At 36.3% G+C, this 25,667-nt stretch overlaps 1 protein-coding gene across 5 annotated transcripts in view; it reads right to left on the reverse strand.

Moving 5' to 3' along the window:
- The window catches only part of PPARA (peroxisome proliferator activated receptor alpha), a 43,625-nt gene that overhangs the window by 8,564 nt on the left and 9,394 nt on the right, over positions 1-25,667 (reverse strand). For 4 of the 5 annotated variants that reach the window (XM_074872104.1, XM_074872102.1, XM_074872103.1 and 1 more), the window contains 5 exons: positions 11,100-11,344; positions 8,346-8,506; positions 6,923-7,061; positions 4,190-4,392; positions 857-1,304 (listed from right to left, as the gene is read on the reverse strand). In XM_074872104.1, the coding sequence (XP_074728205.1) occupies positions 857-1,304; positions 4,190-4,392; positions 6,923-7,061; positions 8,346-8,506; positions 11,100-11,307 (1,159 nt within the window). In that variant the 5' untranslated portion in view covers positions 11,308-11,344. Of the gene's footprint in view, positions 1-856; positions 1,305-4,189; positions 4,393-6,922; positions 7,062-8,345; positions 8,507-11,099; positions 11,345-18,075; positions 18,092-25,667 lie in introns of those variants that run through there. The other variant, XM_074872106.1, reaches the window with a different exon arrangement.

Here is a 25,667-nt window from a genome sequence, read left to right on the forward strand (position 1 = left end):
TCTTTCTATATGATATTTATTTCCCTTTCTCAAAATGCTTATGGATAGTTTTAAATTTAACCTTAAATACAAGTGCCCTTATAATCCTTTCTTTCCTCCAGGAAGTAAATTATTATTAAATTTGTGTTCCTTTACTCAGAGTTCAAGCAATAGACAAAGAAAAAAACCAAACCACAAAACCCAAACCCCATATCTTTATGTATTACGAAATAATTAAAAAAATACTATCAACTGATTTTTTAAAATTAGCTAAACTTTTTAAAAAACAGCCTGTGATATTGAAATCAGAACGCAGGAAGTGCAGAGCTGTGCATCTGTGCAGAACTCATTACATGATGTAATCAGCAAGTGTCAAAGATAAGCAAAGCTATCATCTGCACCTGCCTCCAGTCTCATTACATACTATTTTTCTGCCCATTTGGTGGATAGAAATACTGTTTCCAACCCAGCCTTAAACATACTTTAAGAACTTTGTAGAGTAGGGCTGATGGTTGGACTCAATGATCCCAAGGGTCTTTTCCAACCTGAACGATTCTGTGATTAAAAAAATCCTCCAAACAAAACAATACCAACACTCCTCACATCCCACTTTTAAGAACAGACAGTAATTAGACCCCTCTGAGTGAGGCTGAACAGTAATTCCTAGCATGTCTACAATTCTGCAATGCAAAACACGGGATCGAGACTGTTAAGTTACACAGTATCTTCCATGAAAAATGCTAAAAGGAAAAAATGACATTTTTAGAGCTAGAATTGAATCTTCAAGAAATATCTAAGCTTTTCCATTTAAATTATTATGTCACATGAAGAAAAATTTAAGATGTACAACCTTAAAGAACAAATATGCAACGCTTACCTCCACAGCAAATGATGGCAGCAACAAAAAGGGATATATCGCTATCATCCAATTCTAGTGCATTGAATTTCATTGCAAAATCAAATTTTGGCTCCATTATATCACAGAATGGCTTTCTCAGGCTTTTCAGGAACTCCCGGGTTATAAAACCGTTTCCATAGGCTACCAGCATCCCGTCCTTGTTCATCACAGATGCTAACATGGCAAATATGGCTTCATAAACTCCGTATTTTAACAGTGTCACTTGATCATTCAAGTCGAGATTGGAGAAGCCAGGGATAGATTTGGCAAATTCAGTAAGTTCTGTGACGGTCTCTACAGACGTACACTGGCAGCAGTGGAAGATTCGAACTTCTGCTTCCTTGTTCTGAATTCCATTGGCTACCAATTTTGCCACCAGGGTCTTCTCTGCCATACACAAGGTATCCATATCATGTATAACAAATGGCTACAGAGAAAAAAAAAAAAAGACTAATTCAGTTACAAAATCATGGTTATTAACCATTGGTTTCCTAAAGAATAGGAATTCTGATATTTAACTTTTACGCTAATCAGTCTTCAACTATCAATAAACCACGAGTTCTTTCATATTTCTGCATAAAGAGAAACCACATATTGCAGAACTACAACCTGCAGTATTGAAGAACCAGTCGGCTCTGCAAACGACAATGCAAGTAGTAAAATGTAAACATATATGACATATCTTTAATCTAGCTTTATGTAGTAGTTATAGTGAAGATCCAGAAGTACTGTGCTTAGTATGCATATATCCAGCTCAGAGCAAGTCCCAGAAGGTTCACAAAAAACTTGTATTACCTTCTCCAGAAGTCCAGGTTATTCTGCCTACACTCCTATCGATTCCTAAACTAACTACACTTGATGCACATCATGATGCTTTCCTGAAGTATCCTAGGGGGAATACAGACAGTCATTTAAATATAGGACAGAATATTTGCACAAGAACGTGAACCCTGTACTACTCTTGTGTTTTATCATCAGATTTTCATAGAATATGTCCCAGCTGATCTGCCACAGCAATTCAGCTCATCTTTCTAGCTACAGTTAGTGCGAAGTCATCTCTAAACCCAGAATCCCACCAGAATTTCAGAAAACACAAAATTTCAGTCTTGATTGTGGTCTGTTCTATAGCCCCCTTAATTTAAAAAGGTACATAAACTGATGAGCCAGTCTCTTAAAACTAAAAAAATAAGGCATTCAGACTTTAAGAACAAACAGAGCTCAAAAATATTTTGATACATATCTGAAGAGCAGTAATCAAAACAGGACAATTCCCTAAAGAAAAACAACGAAATCCAATACTTCCCAGCCTACCAAAGTCATGGCAATTGACCTTCAACATAAATCTAGTTCCATAAGCACCTTCCTGTGTTGTTTTGCTCATCTCAGATTAAATATCATGAGGAATACTTGGTGTTGTTAGAAACTCATTTCACTTGGAAAACTGTCAAACGTGTTATTTTCCCCCAATTTTCCGTTTTTTAAATGCTTACGGCAACTACACATTCCATCTCCCTTCAGTACTTAGACTTACACAGAACAGAACTTTCTATATGCATGTGGACATGAGCAGAAAGTGGTAAAGCAATAAACCCACCACATTTCTGAACCCTTTAAAAGATGTAGACTATCTAGTAAATCTTTTGGGAATTTATCATCAATTCACTATGCAGAAAATAGGTATGGCCAAGGACTTGGGAGCTGAATTTAAAAGTGATACCTTGTCATCATGAAAAATGTTTATTCTGAAATAAATGATAGTGGTGCCAAGAATTAGGATTCACTAAAATCAACTGTTAATGCACTGTTCAGAAACAGGTGGGTTAATTACCAACAAAAAACCCCTCTTTTTAAAAATTTATTTTTCTGTTAAAAAGTCAAAAGAAAATTAAAATGTTTGTTTTCCCATGGAATGGTGAAATAGCTTAAAACCCCTCCTCTTCCCTGCATATTGAAGAATGAGCAAAGCAGCCTGTTTATAATATACTGGGTCTGATTCCTCATTAATTTTTTCTTGTAAAGCCACTTTTACTGGTCTAGTCACTATTAGCTAGTCAATTGGATGACTATAATCAGAGAGCCTTGATCGCATAAACGCGAATACAAAAATTAAGATGCAGTCATCTAGAATCCCTGCATGTATGATATATATTGTAATTTATGATTCTGATGTGTGGTAAGAAGCTGGAAAAGGACTTTACGCAGATACCTGCTTGGTAAGGTGTTAAAGCATGGTATTTACTGTAAGCTTATGTCAGCTTGTACTCCCAAAAGAGTTTAAGCCTCTGCTTAATTTTGAGCATCACTTTAATCCAATGAAAAAGACTGGGATTATTCCTATGTCTCTCTTTTAATGCAGAAGCCTGTGTGCTTGGCTAGACTAGACTATAATATGCCAAATTCCATAATTTAAAAGACAGCTTGCTTACAATTTTTGTAGCACTCATCCCCACAGTTACATGGTTTTTATTATGGCATACGTAAAACCTCTTCCCTGCAAATTTTTAAATTAAAATTGTTGGTAAAATAAGATACTTATCTTCTACATATAACTAACATAAATCACACCAAAATTTTAAGAAATATACATAAAGTGAAACAAGTCAGCCCTTACAATGGTTATACAATCTCATGTGCTACAAAACAAAAAGCAGTTGATAGCATTAGGTAGACCTTGGCTAAATTATCCTGAAAGAAAAATAACCTCTGCAGCATATTGTCTTCACAACCTTGCTTGCTTCTCCCTTTCAAAGCAACCATACAGTAAAGATCAGGAAGGCCGGGTGAGGAAATGGCCAGAACTGTAAAGAAAGAATTACAAACTCAAGTTTTCTTTCCCTTCCTGCCATTGGTATTGTGATTAAAACAGAAGTCATACAGCTCCTGTACACCCTAAAAAATAATGGTATTTATCCTGGCATTTGTGGCAGAAAAACAGCATTTTTTTTTTTTCCACTGTCATAACAGGAAATTCATCTTGATCCATTTCCCCCACCCATACCAAGAGGTATTCACATTCAGATGTCACTTTTTTTTTTATTAAGAACTGATTTTCTTTCCCTTTATGCATCTACTATAATTTAAAGTTATGGGCTCCCATTTACAAATTAATCACCTGATTTTCCTAAGTCTTCTTATTATTCTTACAGTGGCTAAAAGCAACCATATTTACTCCAGGTATTCTTTTTGCGTATTTCACGTCTGTATTAGCATGATATTTATTTTCTAAAAGACTTGCTTAAGAGTTTAACAAATTATTATAAACACCTTATGTATTTGCCAGCTTTACTTTCAAGTTACAGCAAAAGTACTTACTGGATTGTTATTAGTTTTCCCTGCAAGGATGATTCTGGCTTTAACCTTGTTCATATTGAAGTTTTTCAGGTAAGCATCATGAATTCTTTTGGCAAGTGATTTAAGATCTGCCATTTCTGAATCTTCTACATAATTTTCACCTGTTAGAATTTCTGCTTTCAACTTGGCCTTCTCAGACCTTGGCATTCGTCCAAAACGTATTGCTGATGGGAAGACATAATTGTAAAACAAACGTAAGTTATATAAAAATCTGTGCCTTTGCCTGTTGCTGATTAGAGCAGTAAGACTTTCTGTCTAGAAGAACTGAGGTAGATCTAGTATCTTTATTATGATAAATTCATGAGGGAAAAAAATCTCATCCTTTCCAACACAGTCAGTGATTAATTATCAAGACAATATGCTAAACTGAAGGTAATCAGATGTTTCAAAACACAAACTGGCATCTGCAATGAGCCAGAACGCATGCCTTTTTCCGTTTACATTACCTAAGCAGTTGTATTTTGTTTTCTTCTTATTGTGTTCTACAAGTCCCAACATAAAACTCAAAATCCACCTTGGGAATTCTAAAAAAACTGAGTAAACTTATGTCAGGAGCTTGGCAGAGAGCACGCACGCCAGCTGAAGAGCTGCCCGGGGAGTTACTGCACCGGGAATGCTGCAACGGAGTTGGGCCTGAATCCTGTTGTCGATTCTGAACCTGCTGGGGCGTTTCGTTCTTTATGCACTGAATGTTCAGTTCAACATATCTGTACTGTCTAGTGAGAACAAACCACACCAGAGACCCAGATTTATGCTCAAAGGCTACAGTCAACAAAAGCTCCTCCTAGACCCAGCATTTTACACTTCTTTTTTCAAGGGATTAGCCTTTCGAGACCAGAGAGGATGAGAAAAGAGTTTGAGCATCCGATCTAGACATTGGGATATTCTTTTGAGAGGCAGGAGATGTGAGTTTGAAACACCACTGGGTACAGAGGTCTCCCAATTTTTAGGCAAGTGGTCTTGCCATTTAGCAACAAAACAGGTGTGTCCACATCCTTCTTATTTTCAAACTAAACCAGCTCCATGTTAAGAGGGGCTGATGGCGTGCAAGATTTTGAGATGGCTAAGATAGCTCTTACTCCATTTCAGCATCTAACCACCGAGAGGACAGAACCTCACTGCTTAGACTGAGCAATTCAGAGCATGTGCAGAATTAGCCCTTCAACACACCCCAGGAATTTTCTCATGTCATAAGAAGGTGTCTCATTGCAAAGAGGTGACTCTAGGCATGATCTGAAATACAGTTTTTGACTTAAATGGAAGCCTGATATGGAAGCCCTGTTCAGAATCTGGCCATGGGTCTACTGGAAAAGTGGAAGATCTGTTCTAAACCAGAACTTGCAGTTTTAAGGTCATGGCTGTAAATCTAGTTCTAACTCTTTTCCTGAGAAGTACTGCCTGCAAGTTAGCAGCCATATCCTTCCCCCCACTGCCTCCCATGGGTTTGCTGCAGTAAAAGTCCTACTACTCCCTTTATCTGGAGTACAGGTACCCACAGCGTTTTAGAAGGATGAAATGGCTTCAACTGAATGTTCATTCCTGCCAACCAGCACAGCTCCCTGCTCAACTCCTGCCCCTGAGATGTTACTTTGTTGGCTGGCACACTCCTCCAAAGTCTGCTGCTTCAGGTAGGTTATCATCAGTCCTGCAGAGACTACCAACCCTCTCCCAAAGGGCCTTAATCTCAGTCGAGGCTCACCACAAGAGAGCCAGACTTCCCCAGAACCAGAAAGTCAACTCTCCCAACGTCTCTTGCTAGGACTCTAGACTACAATGCCACAGACAGCTTCCCCAACCACGTCCCCACCCCAGCTATCTTGACTGCATAGTTTCCTTAGGAAGTTCATCTCCTAACCCACAGCTTTTCACCTAGCCCAACATTTTCACCTACTCCTAAACTGCACCCAATCCCAAGTTCAGCCTTGACACTTCAGACCTACGTAGGAAAAGGAAGCTACTGTCATCTGGCCAACCAAAACGTGTTTTCTCATGGCTTGGCCTCTCCCTCTTTACCAAAGTTGCTTAGCAAGCTACATACTGTGCATAAAACTGCCTTGTGGGTTGAAATTGGCCTGTAAACCACAGGTTTACCAGCCTTATCTTAAATCATTAACACAAACAATAACAATTTTTAAACTGGGTATCTAAACGCTCTGAATTTTTACCATTCCATTTAACAAAATCCACCAGATTCCTGTTCCATAGTCAGCACAGATCCTCACCCTCTCCCCACACTCCCTGAACCATCTGCCCAAGAGCTGTTGCACTGTAACCTGAAAAATAATGAAGTCTGATTTTCTACAGATTTCTATCCTACGTCACTCCCTCCTACAATGAGCTAGTTGTTCCTCTCCTGCTCCTCTACAACGCCCTTGATCAGAAATCTTCCAGTATTGAAATTTGTTTCAATGGGAGTAATGGTGCCAAAGTTCTGGGTGAAGAAAGCAACTAAATGAACATTCATATGGACAAACAGACATCCGGCAAATTGCGTAAAGCTCACAACAGTACATTTGGCAGCTGGATATCAATTACATTAACTACTCATTAGGGAAACTGGTGTCCCCTGCCATGATCTATACTGTAAAAATCTGAGGTTCAACTCCTATGTGTAAGTAAAAATGCTATCCAAGTGCCTGCTTCCAGAAGCAGACTCTGGGTAGGAACAAACAAATTAAGGGCACTCTTACCTACCATTATGTGACATTCCAACTGAAAGGCACTTTTGAAAACGACAGTATTGGCACTTATTACGGTTTTTTTTCTGAATTTTGCAGTTGCGATCACATTTATCATAGATGAGTTTTAAACGAATTGTTCTTCTAAAAAAACCCTATAAAAAGTTTGAGAGAAGAATATGTAATGTTAAAGAATGTTGAGTACTAAACTTCAATCATACAGGTAAATTTTTTTTCTTTTATTGTTTATTGATGTCACTAGCAAAACAATATGCAAAGTATAACCTGTCCAGAGGTTAGAATCTGTGCAGTGAAATGGTGTGTATGAAGGCATGTATAGAATGGCAGACAGGAAAGGAGGGAGTAGCTCTCAGCCCTCTTCCCTGGGAGAAGATCAAGAGCCCAGAGTACCTGAGCAGACTTGCCCTTGAGGGTTAAACAAAAACCAGCTCACATACTGCTTTGGTACGCAGTCTCTCAGCATCCCCTGTCAGAAATAACCTTCATCTTTCATATGTGCAAGTCACACAAACAAAGAAAAACCTATAACTTAACAGATCTCACCGTGACGTCTTGATAATGCAACGTAAGTTTAGTCTCCTACTACAAAATCACAGAGTTAGCAAATTTAGAGACATTGCAACGTTTTGCTTCACATGACATAACAACATGTCGTTTAGACTGTGGGACACAACTGACAGTGAACTGGCTCCCCATCTCTTAATAGATATTCTATCATTATTCTGTAAAATTTATATTTGAATTACATATTCTGACATTGTGCATGAAAAAAATGTACACATATACAATTATTCCTCTTACCTTATATTATAATTTAGAAAAAAATATGGAAAACTAAAACATTAGAAAGAAAAAGAAAATAATCTTATAATTCATAAGCCATATCATCCCAAAAATTATACATCAATGTTAACACTAATTTGCCCCAGAGACATGCACTGGCTCCCAGAACTACAAGAGGTACAAAACTAAGTGATTCAGGCAGAATGTGGTGGAGATGAGAAATTCAGGATTTGTTACTGTTATAATGGAAATGTGGCAAACTCACATGCTTCTCACAGCCATTCTCCTAACACAAATAAAACACTAGTGGAGCAAGTAGGCTTTGACTTTTAGTCACAGTTTAGTGTTTTAAGTTGTTTTAGTGTTTAACTAACTATATCCAGAAAAGCAGCATTCAAATTATCATTGTGAATTGCCCCTGCTTGATGAAGGTCTGGTATTGAGTTATAGTATCTGGTTACGGTATCTGAAAAATTTCTTTCAGAAAAAAGATCACAGATATGTTTATTATTTAAATAATTGTAATGGCTAGAATTATATTAATTAAACATTTATGTAACAAATGTTTATCTTCATATAACCCTGTAAATAAAGCAACATGATTTAGGTTCTTAAAAAGAAAATTACGACTGTACCTTACAACCTTCACAAGCATGTACTCCGTAATGGTAGCCTGAGGCTTTATCCCCACAAATTCTACATTCAATGTTTAATGCTCCACTGGGTGATTCATCTATGCTACCTGGAGCTGTGGCAAAATTAATGGATGAAGGACTGGATGCTGGTGAAAGGGTGTCTAAAAGAAAAAGGAACACTTCATAAATACTATACTATCAAGATTGATACCATTTCTATACTAAATCCACACAAAAATGAGCTTATTCTAAAAAATAATCATGAGTTAATAATAGTCATTAAGTGAAGTAATAATTTGGCCATAAGTGTTTGAAAAATAATTAATATTTATAACAACAGTACAAACACACACAACACACAGGGTGTACCCCGCTAATTTTGATGAAACATACAATGTCAACAAACAAAAAGCCTTACCAAAGTAACCCTGATAACAAGAACAGAAGGGTGATAATGGCTCTTGAGGATTCAATAAATATGCACCACAAAATAAGAGAAAAACCAAGCTTTTCCAGGTTTTCCCAAGTTTCATTTTTTACCTTGATTTTTTCAATGTTTCTCAATTTGATGTAAACATGAAGGTTTTTTATCCCACAACTTAAAATAAGTAACTACAAAGTACTGAATTAATACTTCTTTTAAATCAAGGAAGTTTTCTTAACCATAAAACCCCACATATACCCCCTTCACAAATAACAAATTTGAAACTGAAAAGCAGTATTCAACATGTACTTACTGCTCAAGACAAATAGTAGAAAATATAAAAATCAAAAAACCCAACACAATGGAATAGAATCCCTCATGACTTCAAGTTTGTATCACAATATCTGTTCAGCCTGTCACTTGCTCTTTCCAGAAAGGTTACTAACGGCTCATCTTGCTCTTACATCTTCCATCTCTTATGCCGTAGGGTTGAGCATCAGATCTATTGCTATGCTATGACAAGAGACATATTCCCAGCTCATGCTGAGTTACACTTAAGATACACTTAAAGTGCCCTTGACTTTTGAAGAGCTACTCGTAGTTTTAAATGATGAGGCCTACAAAGCAGTTACACAACTTCTCTAAGGAATTTTCTCCAGTGAAAGCATGCTCCTGCACATCAGTAGAAAGACAAAACAGCTACTAAAAGGAAGGTAAGAAGTCTGCTTCTAAAATAATCCAGCAACAGAAGCCTTGCTCAGATATTTTACCTTTTGATTATAACGGGAAAAGCATTTCTGAATTGTTGTACAATGAAATAAACTCTCCAGACCTTTTACTACTAGATGAACATGTTAGAAAACTAACATATTCCAACCGTAATTATTTCAATTAATATTTCCACCTTATTTGAGGAAAATACTTTCTGAGGCCAGAATTTCTTTTATCTTCCATCTTGCAACTCGCACCACAAGACTTTAGCAAATTAATGGGCGTGTTATTTTAACAGAAAGATTAAGAAACGCTCATGAATGTAGGTCAGCAAGTATGTTAGAAAAAACCTTGGCATCAAGCTCAGTCTGCACTGCCAGCACTGCCAAGCCCACAGGCATCGAAGTCATCAAGAGCTGCCTAAAACCCAGGATTTTTTTTTTTTTTTTTTTAAAGTGTGATTCTCATTTCTTTTTACTTGCCTTGTGGAATTTGAGCCTTAAAAATTTATTTTCCATCTTCTCTAAACAGCAAAACTAGAACGTTGTGCAATGAACACTGAATACTCAAATTAGAAGGTGACAGTAGAAGCTATTGTAGGACTTGTACACATATACACACAAATAATTAAAAAAAAAAATCACGTCTCAGAGTGCTATGTTATAAACCTAGCACATAATAACTTCTGTAGAAGGCATCTCTCTCATGTGAAGGTCAGCAACCAAAAGGGACCCAAATCATACTTCTACAAACATTCCTTTGGAAAATAGTGCCAAGAGGCAGGTCTCCCTTCTCCCTTCAAAAGTCACACTATTCATTTCAACCACTTTAGCCCAGAGGCACACCTCAGTTGTATTAGTGCAGTTTTTGTAAGGAAATATAGTGATCACAGCCTTGGAATTAATTTAAAGTGAGAAACTCCCAAAACAAAACATAATGTAAACCAACCAGAAAGCTAATCATAAACTCCTTAAAATTGTTCTACTGCTAAAAGATTTGTAAAACCACTGTTTCAAAAGGAATACCTTACAGACATTATTGCAGTGTCCCATACCACTCCAACGATTTCCATTTTGATCTCTCAAAGCAAGCCTCTCACAAAGACCTTATGTAACGTATTAGCACTCTGAGCCTGTTACTTTAACCAGTGTAGAAGTTGCTCTTGAGAGGAGAAAACAGCATGTTCAAAACATCAGTACACTAAAATATACTGGGATTCTAGGTGAGCTTTTTAAGGGTTCGATTATAAGTTCTTGGCAAACACTTCACAATACTTTTCAAATATATGTGATTTGAAAAATCTTTTAAAAAATGGGGAATTCCTTTAGTGCAATATTGTGACTTCCTATATGCTACAATACATAGTAATAGTGATTTTTAAGAGTTATTTTGAAAAAGGTCTTGATACTAATAATTTAAACCAGCGTTACAGTAATTTTTAAGTGACATTTATCTAATTAGTTAACTTTTGCCCTATTTTAAGACCATACTATAATCAGCTTATATATTTCTAAGTGTCACTTAGTCATAAACAACAATTATTGCATTAAAATAGTTTTTGATTTCTATCACTACATATTTATAAAATAAAGTTTTATGGGCAACCAAAACTCTCTTACCTGTTATAACCGATCCATCAGATCCCGGACCATTTCCCAGTGACTGGAACTCTGTTAAACTTAAAGCTCCAGAGCTATCATCACCTAGAGACTGAGAGATGTCTTGAATGTTCTCCATATCTTGTAGGAACTCTCCAGATAACGGGCTGCCTATATCATCCTCCTCCAAGGGAGTAAGGGGATAGAGCTGGTTTTCAGTGTCCACCATTTTGATCGAGTAGAGCAGTCACTTAAACTTCTTTACACTGGTGAAAGAATAATTTTAAAAAATCCTGTGTTTACAGTATCAGAATTTTTAAAAAATATTTGAATCAGTTACAGCATACTGAATACATGAATTCTAATCCAATAGTGAAATATTATACACCATTTTTTTGCTCCAGAAGCTTTATGCAACATGAATCATCAACAGAAGAGAGAATAAAAACCATCTCCAAAATACTTCAATATGAATTAAAGTTATGACAAGATCAATATGTAGATTATTATTTTCTCTCCTTTGCTGATAAAATTTACATATTGTGTTTCTATAGCAGGCATTATGCAATTCCCACCAGAATTTATAGAAAAATAACAAATATCAATATCCATACATATTACGTTTGAGCAGTCTTGGCTCACCTTATCTAACAGCTTTTAGATATGTTGATTTGGTCCTCAGTTCTCATCTTTTTAAAATTTTTTCAATAGGTCATGACACTGCAGAGAACAAAATACTGTCTCATACTAAATTGTTGTAGAAATGGGCCAAACTAATACTTTTTGACCTACTTTGGTCAAAGAACACCTTCAGCATGACTGCTACAGCATATACAATCTAATATAATTCCTAGAATTATTTTTATGTCCTACAATGAAGTTTAAGTTGCCTTCAAAACTAGCCACCAGGGTCATCAACTTTGAGTAACACCACAGCTTCCTAAGAAAACGTCGCAAATTTTAATTCTTCTATTGACTTGTTGGGTAAGGAATTAGTAAACGTACTGCCTAACGTTACTACTGCTACATAAATATAATTCTGCTAAAAGAAACTCATCTTTTACACCAAGTAACTGATACTTGTGTTATGCTCTGTATGCGTACAAACACCTACTGCTGCAGAGTCCTGTCCACGCAATGAATACGCAGGGGCAGAGTTAGAGAAGCTCTGACTGTTACTGTGGTTACTGCTCAACACCGGCTTTTGCAAAGAACACGTGTTCACTGCAGTTTATTGTGAAGCTTGAAACTGCCAATAACCGGCTATATGGGGATATACAAATGCTGATTTTACAATAAAAGTGCTATGTTATGATAAAAAAAAAAACCAAACTCTTCCTTGATGTTATTTCAAGTTTCAAATACCAACTAGTTTGATTCCTATGACACTAAATATTTTGTATTAATAAATCAATCCTTTTCTTTGATAATGTGTGACAGATTCATCCCATGAAAATCAGGCATTTATTCTGTAGAAAAAAAAATAAAATTGTCTATGTAATTGACCAAAAGAGTACAGTTAAAAGTAATACAAAGTTCTGACTACTGCTTTACATCCTAATGACAAAAGACAGCCATCACTTGTATTCAGTTATATTAAAAACACTTCAAAATGTTTTCAAGCAAGTTATCCACAATCAAGCCTCTTATACCCAGGCTGATAGCAAGCCTGCCTTCACTAATATTTGCATAACTTTACAAGGTATTACACAGATGTAACTGAAGGCAGAATGAGCTACTCTAAAGAAGCTTACAAGTTATGCTTGTAACAACCTTCAGTGCATATACACTTTCTAAATTATTTGTTTTTCAGGTTTACTTCCTGCTCTCTCATGAAAAACCATATATATCACTCCTACAGCATTTTCCAATGTTTTCATTACATGACTGTAAGGCAAAACAAACAATTTAAAAAAATACATCTGTATTACATAAGGCTTTCTATTCCACAATTTGCATCCTTCCAGCCAATCAATGTCATTTAAAGTATATACATTAGACTTGGCAAAACTTGCCTTTGATTTTCAGAGTACCCAAACTGTGATACCAAATGGCTCTAGTGGTACATCCCACATACCCATTATTCATTTTTAGACAAGTGAACAGATGTAAAAATGTTAACCCCTCGGGTACAGGGGAAGATTGAAATTGTAGTGAAATCATAAACTCTGATGATTAGAACAAACCAATATGTTTTATATATCCCTGGGCAATTTATTACTGCTTTGTGTATTGTTGTGCCAGTTTTTGAAAGAAACTATATTGAGGCTAAAAAAAAAAAGAGTTTACTCAAACAGTGTCTAGTTAGATTCTCTTTCCTGCAATTCATGAAAATAATAGTTCCAGTACTTAGCTTGTGACACAATTTTTTCCAACCCAGATACCACTGTGGAGCAAAGATACAGATTTTTTTTCACACCCCCCCCCCAGCCTACCATATACGTGGAAGAATAGAACCAAAGGAGTAGCAGACACAAACACACAGCAAAATCCAGAGCTTTTACTCATTTTACTTAGTTCACAGGCTAAAATGGGGTTCTTTATATGAAAGTAAACACTGAAGATTTCAGGATCTGTCCAGCATAACTGAGATGGTAAAGTTTTCAGAAGGTTCATTGTATTTTGGCTATTAAAACCATGCCAAATACAACAGTCAGTTCTGAATGCTGAAGACTGAAAGGACTCACAAATTATAAGAATTCTCTCTCTAAACAGCTGATGTTATAAACCAAATGAGATAGAATTCCACTGTCCCTTCTTCAGCAGGAAAAAAACCCAGATGCTGTCACTATTACAAATTTGCCATCGTACTACAAGGACCCTTAGTAAAGATCATCTGCCCAATTTCTTTGGAACAGGATAATTTTAACTAGAAAAGGAAAATATGTTTTACATCACATGGTGTAGAGCAAATAGGAGTATCTAGGAGACTAAGAATGCGAATTTATCCACAATTTCTAACACCAGTTACAGACAACAGGTATGTTACTGTTGATTTTACTTGGACGTGTCACATTGCTAATCTATCGCTATGCACAGCTTGGCTGTATTTAAAAATAACTGTCAAATTAAGTTATCCAATTTAATACATTAAATACTCATTAGCACATTGTGCCAGATTGCCAGCACTGTCATAAAATATTTATAAGCAATATAAGAGTTTTCATGTACTCTCAACTTCTTTCTGAAGGGATCAGTTGGAAGGCTGGTGCAGCTTTTAAGAGCATCCAAGCAATACTGATTGTGATGCTTAATTATTTTACAGTGTAACAGAACATTATATTGGAAAACTGAAACTGAGTAACTTCTTTCCCATAGAGGATTGAAGCATAATTGCTATCAATTATAGTCCCTACAAAAGTTCCATAATCTGACACTATTTAGTAAAATAAATTCCAGTTGTCACTTCCTTTTAAAGCTCAACAGTTGTCCTGTCTCCAAGAACCACCTTCATTTCTCTTATAAATCCTACCTGCTTGGATTCTGACAAAATATTAAGATATATCTACATTTGATACTCAGAAGCCTGTCAGCAGACACAAAATAGAAATTAAAAAGATTGTAACATACATGACCATAGTTACTGAAGAAAAGAAATAATCAGAAATTATATGAATGAATACCCTAAATAAAAGACTACTAAAAAAAATAATTACCCCAATGCTTTAGGAATGTATGGTCACACACCAAAGGAAAACAGCACAGATTATTGTAGATCATCTGACAAAGATTTTGTTGCTAAACCATCTGCATGTATTCAGGAGAACACTTCCAATACCATGAAGACTCAGGATGCAGAGGAATTTTGCAGATGCAGAGTGCCTTACAAAACAGTACTTTCACAAAGTAGGAAAGACAAAGAATCAACTGCAAACATTTCTGGTTAACATCATCTGTTATTCTCTGCCAATACTTTCAATCTTGAACATCTTTGTACAATTTCTCTGTTGAGGCAGCATGAAGCAGCTCAGTAACACTTGGAACTCACTGCTATTTGCTGTCAGTTATCTAAGAGAGTCCAAAATGTTACATTGTGCACCTGATATCCCTGATACAACTGGAAGATAATATGCTCCAGTTGAGAAATGAGAAATCCCTTTTATGTATTTTATTTCTGAAATATCCCTGTGACATGGCTATTTTGTGGTGAGGGAAAAAGAGTAAAGAAATCTTGACGTACATTGCTTTTGTAATGATATTTGACAATAACAACAACTGTTCTCCAGCAATCCAAAGCAGACTTCCAAATTTGCCTCCCTAAGGAGCCATCAACAAAAAAAAAAAAAGGAAAGCAAAGGCAGAGCCTATGATTGGCACTGCTCCTCCAGCGTGCTCTTCATGAAGTTGTCCCAAGGTAAAAGAGTTGTTCATGGCACAGAAACATTATATTCCCCTGCAGATATGTTGCACGAGCACTCTGCCCCAGGATAGCCGGGGAGGTCCCAGGAGGTACTAGACTCCTTGTACCCAACGTTACTTCAAGTTCCCTACTGAATCACGTACAACTCTCCAAGTACAACTTCTTCATCCAGCACAAGTATCTTTAAAAGATTAAGTGAACACTGAAGTCTACCTTGAAATAAAATAGGCATCATTCGACAGGAAAGCAAAGGAAAGGCTTGATAGCTGAACTCTGAACGTGGCAACAGCTCTTTCGGCAGCGTGCCTGCTACTGCCCGAATTGCACCACGCTTTTCCACATTTACAGTATTTAAAATTCATCAGTCTTTTTAGCTGAATTTATTTGAGAACAACCTAACAGCTAGTGAAACATAAATGAAGTGCTTATTGTTTTAACTATTAAATTACATACCCTTTTGTACTTTCAAACGCTCCTAGCAAATTACAGCTGCTTAATCATTATGACTCTTGTCATTGATTAACTAGCTACCTTAACGAGCATAGCCATTACATAACCCTTTCTGCATGCTGTCAAAATATACTAATATTTTCATTACTGAAAAAGTTATAATTAATTTTTTATAAGCACAGAAAAACGTCTAGTATTCATGTAATAAACTGTTTGCCTTCTGTCTTCTCTGCCTTTTGTGCATGTTTACACATGCATATGCTTTCATTGGCAGGTTTCACTTAATATGCATTGATCCTTGCTTGTATGAAAATAAAGCTTCTAAAATAAAAAGGGTAATGAGTATGAAGTTCATTTAAGTAATATTCACAGAGAGTATTTTGCTTTACAAAAAAAGCTGTGCATGTTACAACAGTAGATGTGGTAGCTGCAGCATGATGATTCCACTCAAGCAGCTGCGTATGTCAACATTTCTTCTTACTCTTAAGACTTCAGAAAAATTTTGTGCCACAAAGACATTGGCAGAGGATTTTCACAGTTTCCTGTACGATATTTTAGTCTCCGTACCCCCTTTCCTACACTCACAAACACACACAAAGTACACTGAAAACAAGAGAGTATGACATAGAAAAATAAAACACAGTTTCATGTAATTATGGTTTTAAGGATAAACAGGTTTTACTCGTGCTCTCTCACAGCCTGTTATCTCTGAAATTAGTCCTCTTTTCCCACCACCACACTGCAAATACCCAATGAGTAACTTACCTACAAACCTGAAACAAGTTCTAAAGAAATCGCAGTCAGAATATCAAAGAAAAAAACCTAATCATGCAGCAGTCAGTTATTTGCTTCATTTTTGAAAAGGGATGGTGGGAGACTAAACCCCTGGCCCTTCCACACTTAATACTTGCCACAGTAGGGATAATCCCTGTAAGGAAACAGGTCTGTGAGATACAAAGGTCTCTGAGAAGCAGTACCAAAGTCTGGATTTACTGTATAAACAAATTGATCGTGTAAAGGGCTTGCTTGCAAATACCAAGGTTAAAGTTGAAACAATCATTACCTCTAGGTCACTCTGAGAATGTTGTGGCTGAACACAGCACATTTAAAACTACTGAGTGCAGATACTTTTAGAAAAGTTAGGTGAATAGGAAAAGCCTGAAATATTTAATCTACAGGATATTTCCAATATCCCAGTTCAACACACAAAAACCAACTGAGAATAAAAATAATCGAAAATAAGATTTGGCACCTAAAATATGAAATCCAGTTTCTTATCTGGGAAAGGATGCATCCTGTCACATTTGATTCAGTTTTCATACTTTGTAATCTTATTTTATATTTTACAAAGTATTAAGAATTTAAGGCAAAGAATTTGCTATGCATGAGATGAAAAATTTTCATGAGCCATCTCTTCACCAAGATTGCCAGCTACACCCCCACAAAAAAAAAAACAGAAAAACTTTGTATTTTTCTCCATCTACTCAGTTATACTCCAAGACCTTATGCAACTTATAAGCATCCTTGCCTTTAAAACAAATCAAAATTCACATACCCTAATTTTAAAAAATGATATGAAAATTGCAAAGTTAAGCTCTTAATAGTTAGATAATGAAAAATTCTATGCAACCTTGATTATGCTATCTTATTTTTTTATCCACTATGGTAAAATTTACATATATACTGCACAATGTTCTTCTTTCCCCAGATCACTCCCTTTATAACTGGGCAGCACATTAAACCGAAGTGGAACTACACAGCCTGTAAAACAACCTGGTCTGTATTAGTCTGCAGCAGGAAAAGAGCTGTTAATTTATTGGTTGACCAAAAAGGAAGAACATTCTTTGCCTAAGCAAAAAGAGAGAAAAGACAATCCTCATTCTCTGAGCTGTAAGTACTTGCAGAGCTGGAGGAACACTACAGAGTTTCTTAAAGAAAGAATACAGCCACAGAGGCAAGTCTGTTGGCTTCAGAAAGTGGGGACCACGATGGTTTTAGCTTTCCTCACCTGAACACGCTTCTCTAATTGCATCAGAAGATGCAGTGATAACACACTTCTACATCTCACAAGAAAAGTGTTGATAAAGCTCTGAAACCCTGCAAATATTTTGCTGATAGATATTAAAAGTGGTAAAAACAATATGGGATTTTTTTTTTATTATTCAGCCAAACCCAAGCAGAACTTACTGAGCCAGGCAGCAGCATTCCTTTGGTCCCAGGATTTTCCGTCCCATTGGATTTTAAAAGACATGATCCAAAAAGAGAGAGGAAAGCCAAGATTTTCTTATGGAAAAGAAACAATTTTTATCAACTTTTCCATACAAGTAATTAACCAACACCATAAGCAAGTACTTTTAAAGATGGGACTAAACCAGATGAATTACCATGCTGTACACATAAGTCAGAAGTCAGATGATGTGCACAACAGCAGGTCAGGCACAAACAGAACCGTGTGAGCAACTATGTACGTTACACCAAGCAGACATATTCCTCAACTAGATGTACTCTTGTCAGACCATCAGGAGCACATATGATTCCTCTATCCTGCAGCACCAGCTCCTATTAGCCCACCACGAGTCAAAGAAAATGTAACGATAAGGCCAACGTGGCTTATTTAGGCAAAGTGTTGAGATTTTAAAGTTAAGCTTATTTTGTGGCGGATGCAAAACAGATGTTTTCCAGCTACGTAGAAAGGTATAATGATGTTGTCAGAAACTCTTGTATCATGCAATATATATAGAATTTGGCATGCAGGTTCCCACTAGTTCAACAAAAATCTCAGTTCTTAGAATGTCACTGTTTTGTTAGTTGTTATTTTTACTTTGAAAAAAATAAGGACAGTACTTAATAAAATTATAAAATATCACTTACAAGCCAGTGTTACAAATCCACACTTCTCCTGGTGCAAACCACTTTCAAAGTAAGAACATATGTGAGGAGATACTAACATAAGCAACACCTGTCATGTGGCAAGAAGAGTATTTACCAACAGTAAAACATAACATCAGGGTACAAATTCTGAAGAGAAAACATGGGTTGTCAAGAGGAGGTAGCCATACTAAACATGAAAGATTCCTTACATATTGCTAAAGTGCAAAACAGCCATAATGCAGAATCTGCATTAATAGAAATTTAAGGCTCTAGGTTTAACATTTATGTCCCTCCCAAGCAAAAATCTAAAACCTCAATCTGTAAAAACACTCAGTTAAAGGCAAGACATACAAAGTCATCTTGGATTGCTAGACAAAATGCTACCATATCTCCTTATGAAAGGGAACTTTGACTTGCTTATAACTGCAGTATATACAAAACCACAGTTAAAAATTGAGCATTTGCACCAATATCACCACCTACAGAGACCAAAAAGCACAAAATACTTATTGAAATGGCTGCTCAGCTATGAAAGTTTGGGCAAACCCTACACAGAAAAAGACAGCAAAAAAAAGCAACTAATCAGCCAAGGAAAGGGGGGCAGGGAAGCACAGACTGAAAAAATACAGAGAACAATGACATAATCACTAACAGTCACTATTCAACTACTTTGCAGTTACTAAGCCAGCTTCAATCCCTCTTGGCATCTCCCTGTAGCTTCTTTCCAAGGTTTAGTGGCACAGGGTAGAAGCTACTTCATGGGTCCTGCCTCTCTGGAGTCTCATTGCCTAGAATATATAGAAGAAAGATAAATGTCTCTGAGCAGGGCCACTCATCCCCCTTTTAAATGCAACATTTCTGCTTTAAAACCATTCAGCTGCTTCCTATACCTTCGTGATTATATATTCACTATTTCCTCCAATGTTTGCTTTCAATTGTGTAACACATTTATTAGACTCTTAACTAGTTCTAAAAAAACTGTTTGTTTTGCCAAGATTACTGTTCAAGACAGCAACAAAACTATTCAGGAGGTAATTAAACTATTTATCCCAAATATCATACCCTCTCACACAACAGATGCTATTACTAATGGAGAAATAAGTTACAAAGCAGAAATTAATTTTCAGCAAACAGACATAACAGGGGTATTCATCTCACCTAATGTCAAGCTTATATGTCTGGGTTGAGCAGGACTCAGCAGACTTTCCAGAGCCATGACTGATCTTCGAGGCCATGATTACAAATTAAAAAGCAGTAGTTTTTGATCAGATCACTTCCCTGATCCAGTTCACTGGAAAGTTTTACAAATATTTGTGCTGGTTCAATGGAGGGAGCAGAAATAAGCGATTCAGGAGAGGGATACATGTAGGACAGGACCAACAAATACATGTGTATGTGCAGCCTGAATCCCCTCTGAAAAATCCAATGATTTTACAGGCTGGACCTGTAAACCAGGCCCTTGCATTGCCCGAAGTAAAGCAGCCACGTCTCCTAAATCTCTGAAAACTGCTCTACAGATCAGACAGCATCTCTCTTAAATTAAGTGGTATCATCTTTTGACAGGGCCATGGAACTGTCATATAGGCTTGGGAGATCATGCACATCCCACTGTTATTCATCATCCTTCCAGCAGTAAAACTCCCACAGAAATCCAGTAAATGGAAGATACAGACATTCACTCTGAGTTGAAACAATATACTCCAATAAATAAAATAATCATTCCAGTGCTGGAAACTCAAACTGAGCGTAGAATCTAGCTCAAAGAAAGACTTCAGCTGCTTGGAAAGAATCCTAACATCAAATGGCTTTCTAATGGGAAATGTGAAATTCAACAAGCTTCTCAAGAACTTGGTAACTAGGAACTCCGTTGAGAACACTTTACATTTACACACATGACTTTTACACTGACTTTACATTAGACCAGAAAATATATTTCATGATATTTGATCCACAACATTAGGCTAGTTAACCTCTAGCAGACAAAGCTCAACTTAAGATGTAAAGAATTACCACGGTTTAGGTTATCAGTGCAATGAGATCTGAAGCCCATCTTTAAATTAGCCACCACTAACCCCTCTAACAACAGGAGCCAGAATTGACTTCATCAGCAATGGGACATAAAGGTTTTGCAACCTTTGCCTTCAGGCTCCAGAGACAAGACTCACAGGTCTATCACCTCAAGTTTACATCTATCTGAAGAATGCTTGTTTTCTTCCTCAGAAATGGACATCAGATGCATCAAATGTGACATTACTCAAATGCGCAGCAACATCCTGATGATAAAACAAAAATCTATTTTTCCTACCTCACTTCTGTAAAGAGTGGAGATTGGGTTGTTGCTTGAACTAACGTCAAGCTCAAATAGATTCAAGTGTGCACAGAATACCAATATGACATTGGGATTTTTTGGTTTGCTTTTTTCTCCCCTAAATGTGAGTTTTCCTATCCAAAAAGTGAACACTTCTGTGGTTTCTGTAATTGGGAATAGCAAGACCTGCATTTCTTTCTAGTGCAAGCTGAACTGAAGCTGAAGTCAGAAGTACCTATGTGTCAAAGTAAAGCTTTCCGATCTCTCTTTTAAATCTATGTCTGCTGAATCCTTTAAATTCTTGTAAGAGTTGACCAATCAGGACTTCAGTATCAGTCAATAGTAATATTAGTTAACAAACTACAAAATAGGATTATTGGTAACCTATAATGTTCTCTTTCACTTTACTATTTTCTTTTTTGGGTGGGTTCTTTTCTCTGTTGGGTTTTTTTGGAGGTTTTGGGTTGTTTGGTTTGGGTTTTGTTTGGTTTTTTTTTAAACTACATTATAATCCAGTCTGATGTCTAGATGATTCCTGACTCTAAACCAAGCAAGCACTCTCAAAGACTTAAATGGAAAACTTTGTGTTAAAGTCTTTAGTCTTGCTTCAACTTTTATTGTCAAGATGCCTAGAAATCCCCCAAAACTGGCAACTTGTCATTTTTTTTTCTTTCTCTATTTATCCTGACTCTGTTTCCACTTTTATAGTGAATAATGAGCTCTGACACATGGTTCAGAATTGACTACAAGCTTAATCTATAGAATAAGCATACTTTTATTAACATGACAATCAAAAAGTCAGCCTCAACAACAGTATGAGGAAGGTTTATTCAATTTATTACATTAGTTATTAATGCATGTAAAGCAAATATTCAGACTGGAGTTAATAATATCCAGTATTTTTGAGGCATGACCAATGAAGCAAGTATATTTTATTAACAAGAGATTCAAAAGAATAATAGGAATTTTCTTTTCCTGCAAGAAACTACGCCATGGCAACATCTTAGTAACCACTACGTTATAGAGTACTCTGTGTTCTCTGGTATGTGCTCTCTTTCAAGTTCAAATACAGTTCCACAAGCACTACTTACAGCTCACCACAGTTTCCAATAACCCCACTTCACTGTTATATATACCTTTACGTTTGCAACACCCTCTCCCTTTTTCTTTCCCTCTCTCCAAAAAAACTCCAGGTTTTACTCTTTACCCAATGCGTCTCAATGTCAATATCTCTTCAACTCACTGTTATTCCACTCAAATTATTCCATACTTGAGCAAGATTCAAATGACTACACATGTTAATCATGGCATAGAAATTTGTGCTTCAAACTTCACAGATTCTACATCATGACAACACCTTGTAGGTAATGAAGATAAAAGAATATAGTGTTTAGCACACAGATGCTTTGTGTGTTTGCCAAACCTTTACATGTGAAGACCTCAACTACTGAGAAACAAAGCTTTGATGCATCAGTTAAGAGGCTGTTGTCTTTGCATGTACATTAAAAGCTAGGAGTTGATTTATGATTGACATTTGAACCAATGCAAGGTCACATTCGGACAAACATGACATTTATGTATTTGCTATTTGATCCAAGACCCAAGGTCACGTTCACACAAATGTGTCATCTGAGTATTTGCTATATTTTTATTACCATGTTAATGAACTCAAAGCTCTCTTACTTTCCCCATGTGTCCCAAAACTCCTTACCCAGTTATTTAGAAGTTGTTTTTTGGGGGATTTTTTGTTGTTTTTTTTTTTTTTTTAAATTTTTTTTAAAGTTCTGCAACACTGTACAAATGTCTGACAAGTTAATTACATAAGCCAAGATTTTGAATTGATTAACAGATAGTTCAGGGATATCTTGACTTCAGAAATTGGTGCTCAGATTAAGGCTAAATCTGGTTGCATGGTATGCCCAGAATTAAGAGAATTTCAAAAAAGGAACAAACCAAAAATCCCACAAAAACTATGTTTTATGAACTGCATGCACATATGAGATGTCCTAAACCATTATTCTTTTTTTTTTTTTCCCTAAATATAATATGTAACAATAAGTTTGAGTGGTGAAGTCAAAGTTGATTCCAATGTGTACAGCATTTACAAACAGCCTACACATCTGTCCTAACATGCTACTCACTGGAAACTAGATCCTCAAGACTAAATTGGAATGTTGCAATTGTTTCCTTACACATGTGACCACAGCATCTCAGATTATGCAAAGTGACTTCTCAACAATTTTCCAACTAGACCCTGATATTCTCCAGGGACTTCATTTGTTGAAGGATAAAGGTATCTGAGGGTAAAAGGCAAATACAAATTGCATTTTAGTGTGATGACTAAGTGATTATCTCCAATATAATCAATTCTTGAAGTAAATAAAATGTAAACCCCTTGCTAAGTCTCCTGCAGAGTACATTTTCACTACACGTGGTAAAACTAAGTTTCAGAGGGTAACAATTAGAGACATCTGTGCAACTAATATTGTCAATTAAAATTATAATCTAATATATACAGAGGGAGTGCCAGGCAAAATTTTTGGCCATTTTCCATTAAACATATTGACTGTGCTATTACATAAGCCTCTATAACTCAGAGGTTTTACCTGCTCACGTGCTTGTTAAAAACAAAAAAAACCCCAAAAATGACCCCAGCACAATATACATGACTGTTTTATCCAGAGAGACATTATAACTTTTACAAGCAAAGCTGTCTAGTAACTCTTACTAACAAATGTGAGATTTTAAACATACTGTATTTATGAAAAAACCCCCAAACCCTATTGCCAGTAACTTACAGACTCAAGCAAAGACTTCGGTGCTGTACTTTCTAAAACTCTGATAATATTCCAATATATCTTTAGGGATCATGCATGTGCATGGATACCTTAAAATGTGTTCTTATAAACTAGAATATAAGAATCCCTTTTGTTTTATATCCACAGACATTTATGTGTGATAGCAATTGCTATATATTATCAGTAATTCCTTATTGGCAGGACTGGTAGTAACATACTCTTTAGAACTTACAATCCTTGCTGTGTTATAAATAAAAATACCTGCCATAAGTTTACATTTATAGTAAAATGAAGGATAAGAAATAGTTAACTAATCTTTTGTTCTGTATTTATTATTGCTGTATGATTTCAGCCTTGCTTACTCTTTGACAGAAGGGGAAAGGAATGTTCCTGTGACATAAATACTTCAACTGAATACAACCTAATTCAAAGCCACATGTTATATATAATAATATATTATTATTCTGCCACATAATCTAATATTTTATGGATACCAAGTAGTTTTGAGTTTGTTGACTGGTAATGAAATTTTTGAAGTTGTACATAATTTTGTGAGTTTAAACAACGTGATACAAACTTGAGAGCATCAAGTTGTGGCACTACACAAATTTGAAACGTAGAATCCGTATTGGTTTTTACTATTATCAGCATTAAAACACTGGGAAAAGGGCAACTTTGGGGAGAAGAAATAAAAAAGCTTTAACTTCTATTGATTTGCTCCCAAAGACGTAAATTTTCCGTACTGTTGTCACCCCACATTACCCTACCACGTCTCCCTGCTCTTTCCCCTTCTCACTACAGTTCCCCCTCCCCACACAGCGTCCCTGAACTACTGACTATGCAAACAGCAAACATGCTGTAGCTGGTTCAGAGCTACATGTTGCAACCGGCTTGCTAGTGCTCCTCTGCTGATTGGCAATCGACAGGCCAAACAGAACAGATAATTGTTGAATTCATATTGCATCATTCCCTCAGTACGGTCAATAGTGTGTTTTCCTTTCTTCTTTCCAGTTACCAACTTTCATAAAAATTACAGAACTTTAATGACTTTGCAACCACTACTCCTCTGTCAAATTTGACAAGACTTGCAGGTTCCAAGTTATTGGGTGGAGAGAGAACAGCAGACCACACTGCATATACCTGACTTTCTTAGGTAACTAGACTAAAAAAAAAAAAAAAAAAAGAGATGAGAAAACAATCTTGAAAACAGTTTTCAGTATAGCAGTTTTGGAGTATAACTCTCTTCCAAGATAGATCTGGACTTTTGTCCCCGTTTCAGGATTTGCTTTGTATTTACTAAGGTTTGTAGAACACACAAACAGTACAATGGGTACCTGAAGTTATGTCAGCACTTTGAGTATTCCACAATTTTCCAGGGTCCCTCACTTTGACTCCTAATTGCATACTTTATTAAGAAAAAGATAATTGGCTGTCCTTGAAATAATGGTTAAATATTCACTTTGGCTGAGGACTTCTGACCTGTGGGCAAAAATATACTAGTTCTTACAGACATCTTAATGGCAACAGTCTTCCTGAATAAAGAGCTATTGTTTTGGAACAATACTTTTAATCTAAAAAGAGACAAAAGAAAAGAAGTCTTAAATTAAAATGACTTAATGCAAAAAGTTGAAGGATGGTTTGGACTTTTTAGCATATTGATTTAAGATTGGGAAAAGCTTCACTTGAATCTTACCTGCCCTGCAACCATAACCTCAGCCTTGCAATCCCCCTTTGTTAGAACGCCTAGTCAGACACAACTTCCCCACCTGGCAAACTCCCAGATTTTGCCACCCCGATCTCAT

This window comes from Strix uralensis, chromosome 5 (assembly GCF_047716275.1).
Source record: "Strix uralensis isolate ZFMK-TIS-50842 chromosome 5, bStrUra1, whole genome shotgun sequence".
Classification (NCBI taxonomy): domain Eukaryota; kingdom Metazoa; phylum Chordata; class Aves; order Strigiformes; family Strigidae; genus Strix; species Strix uralensis.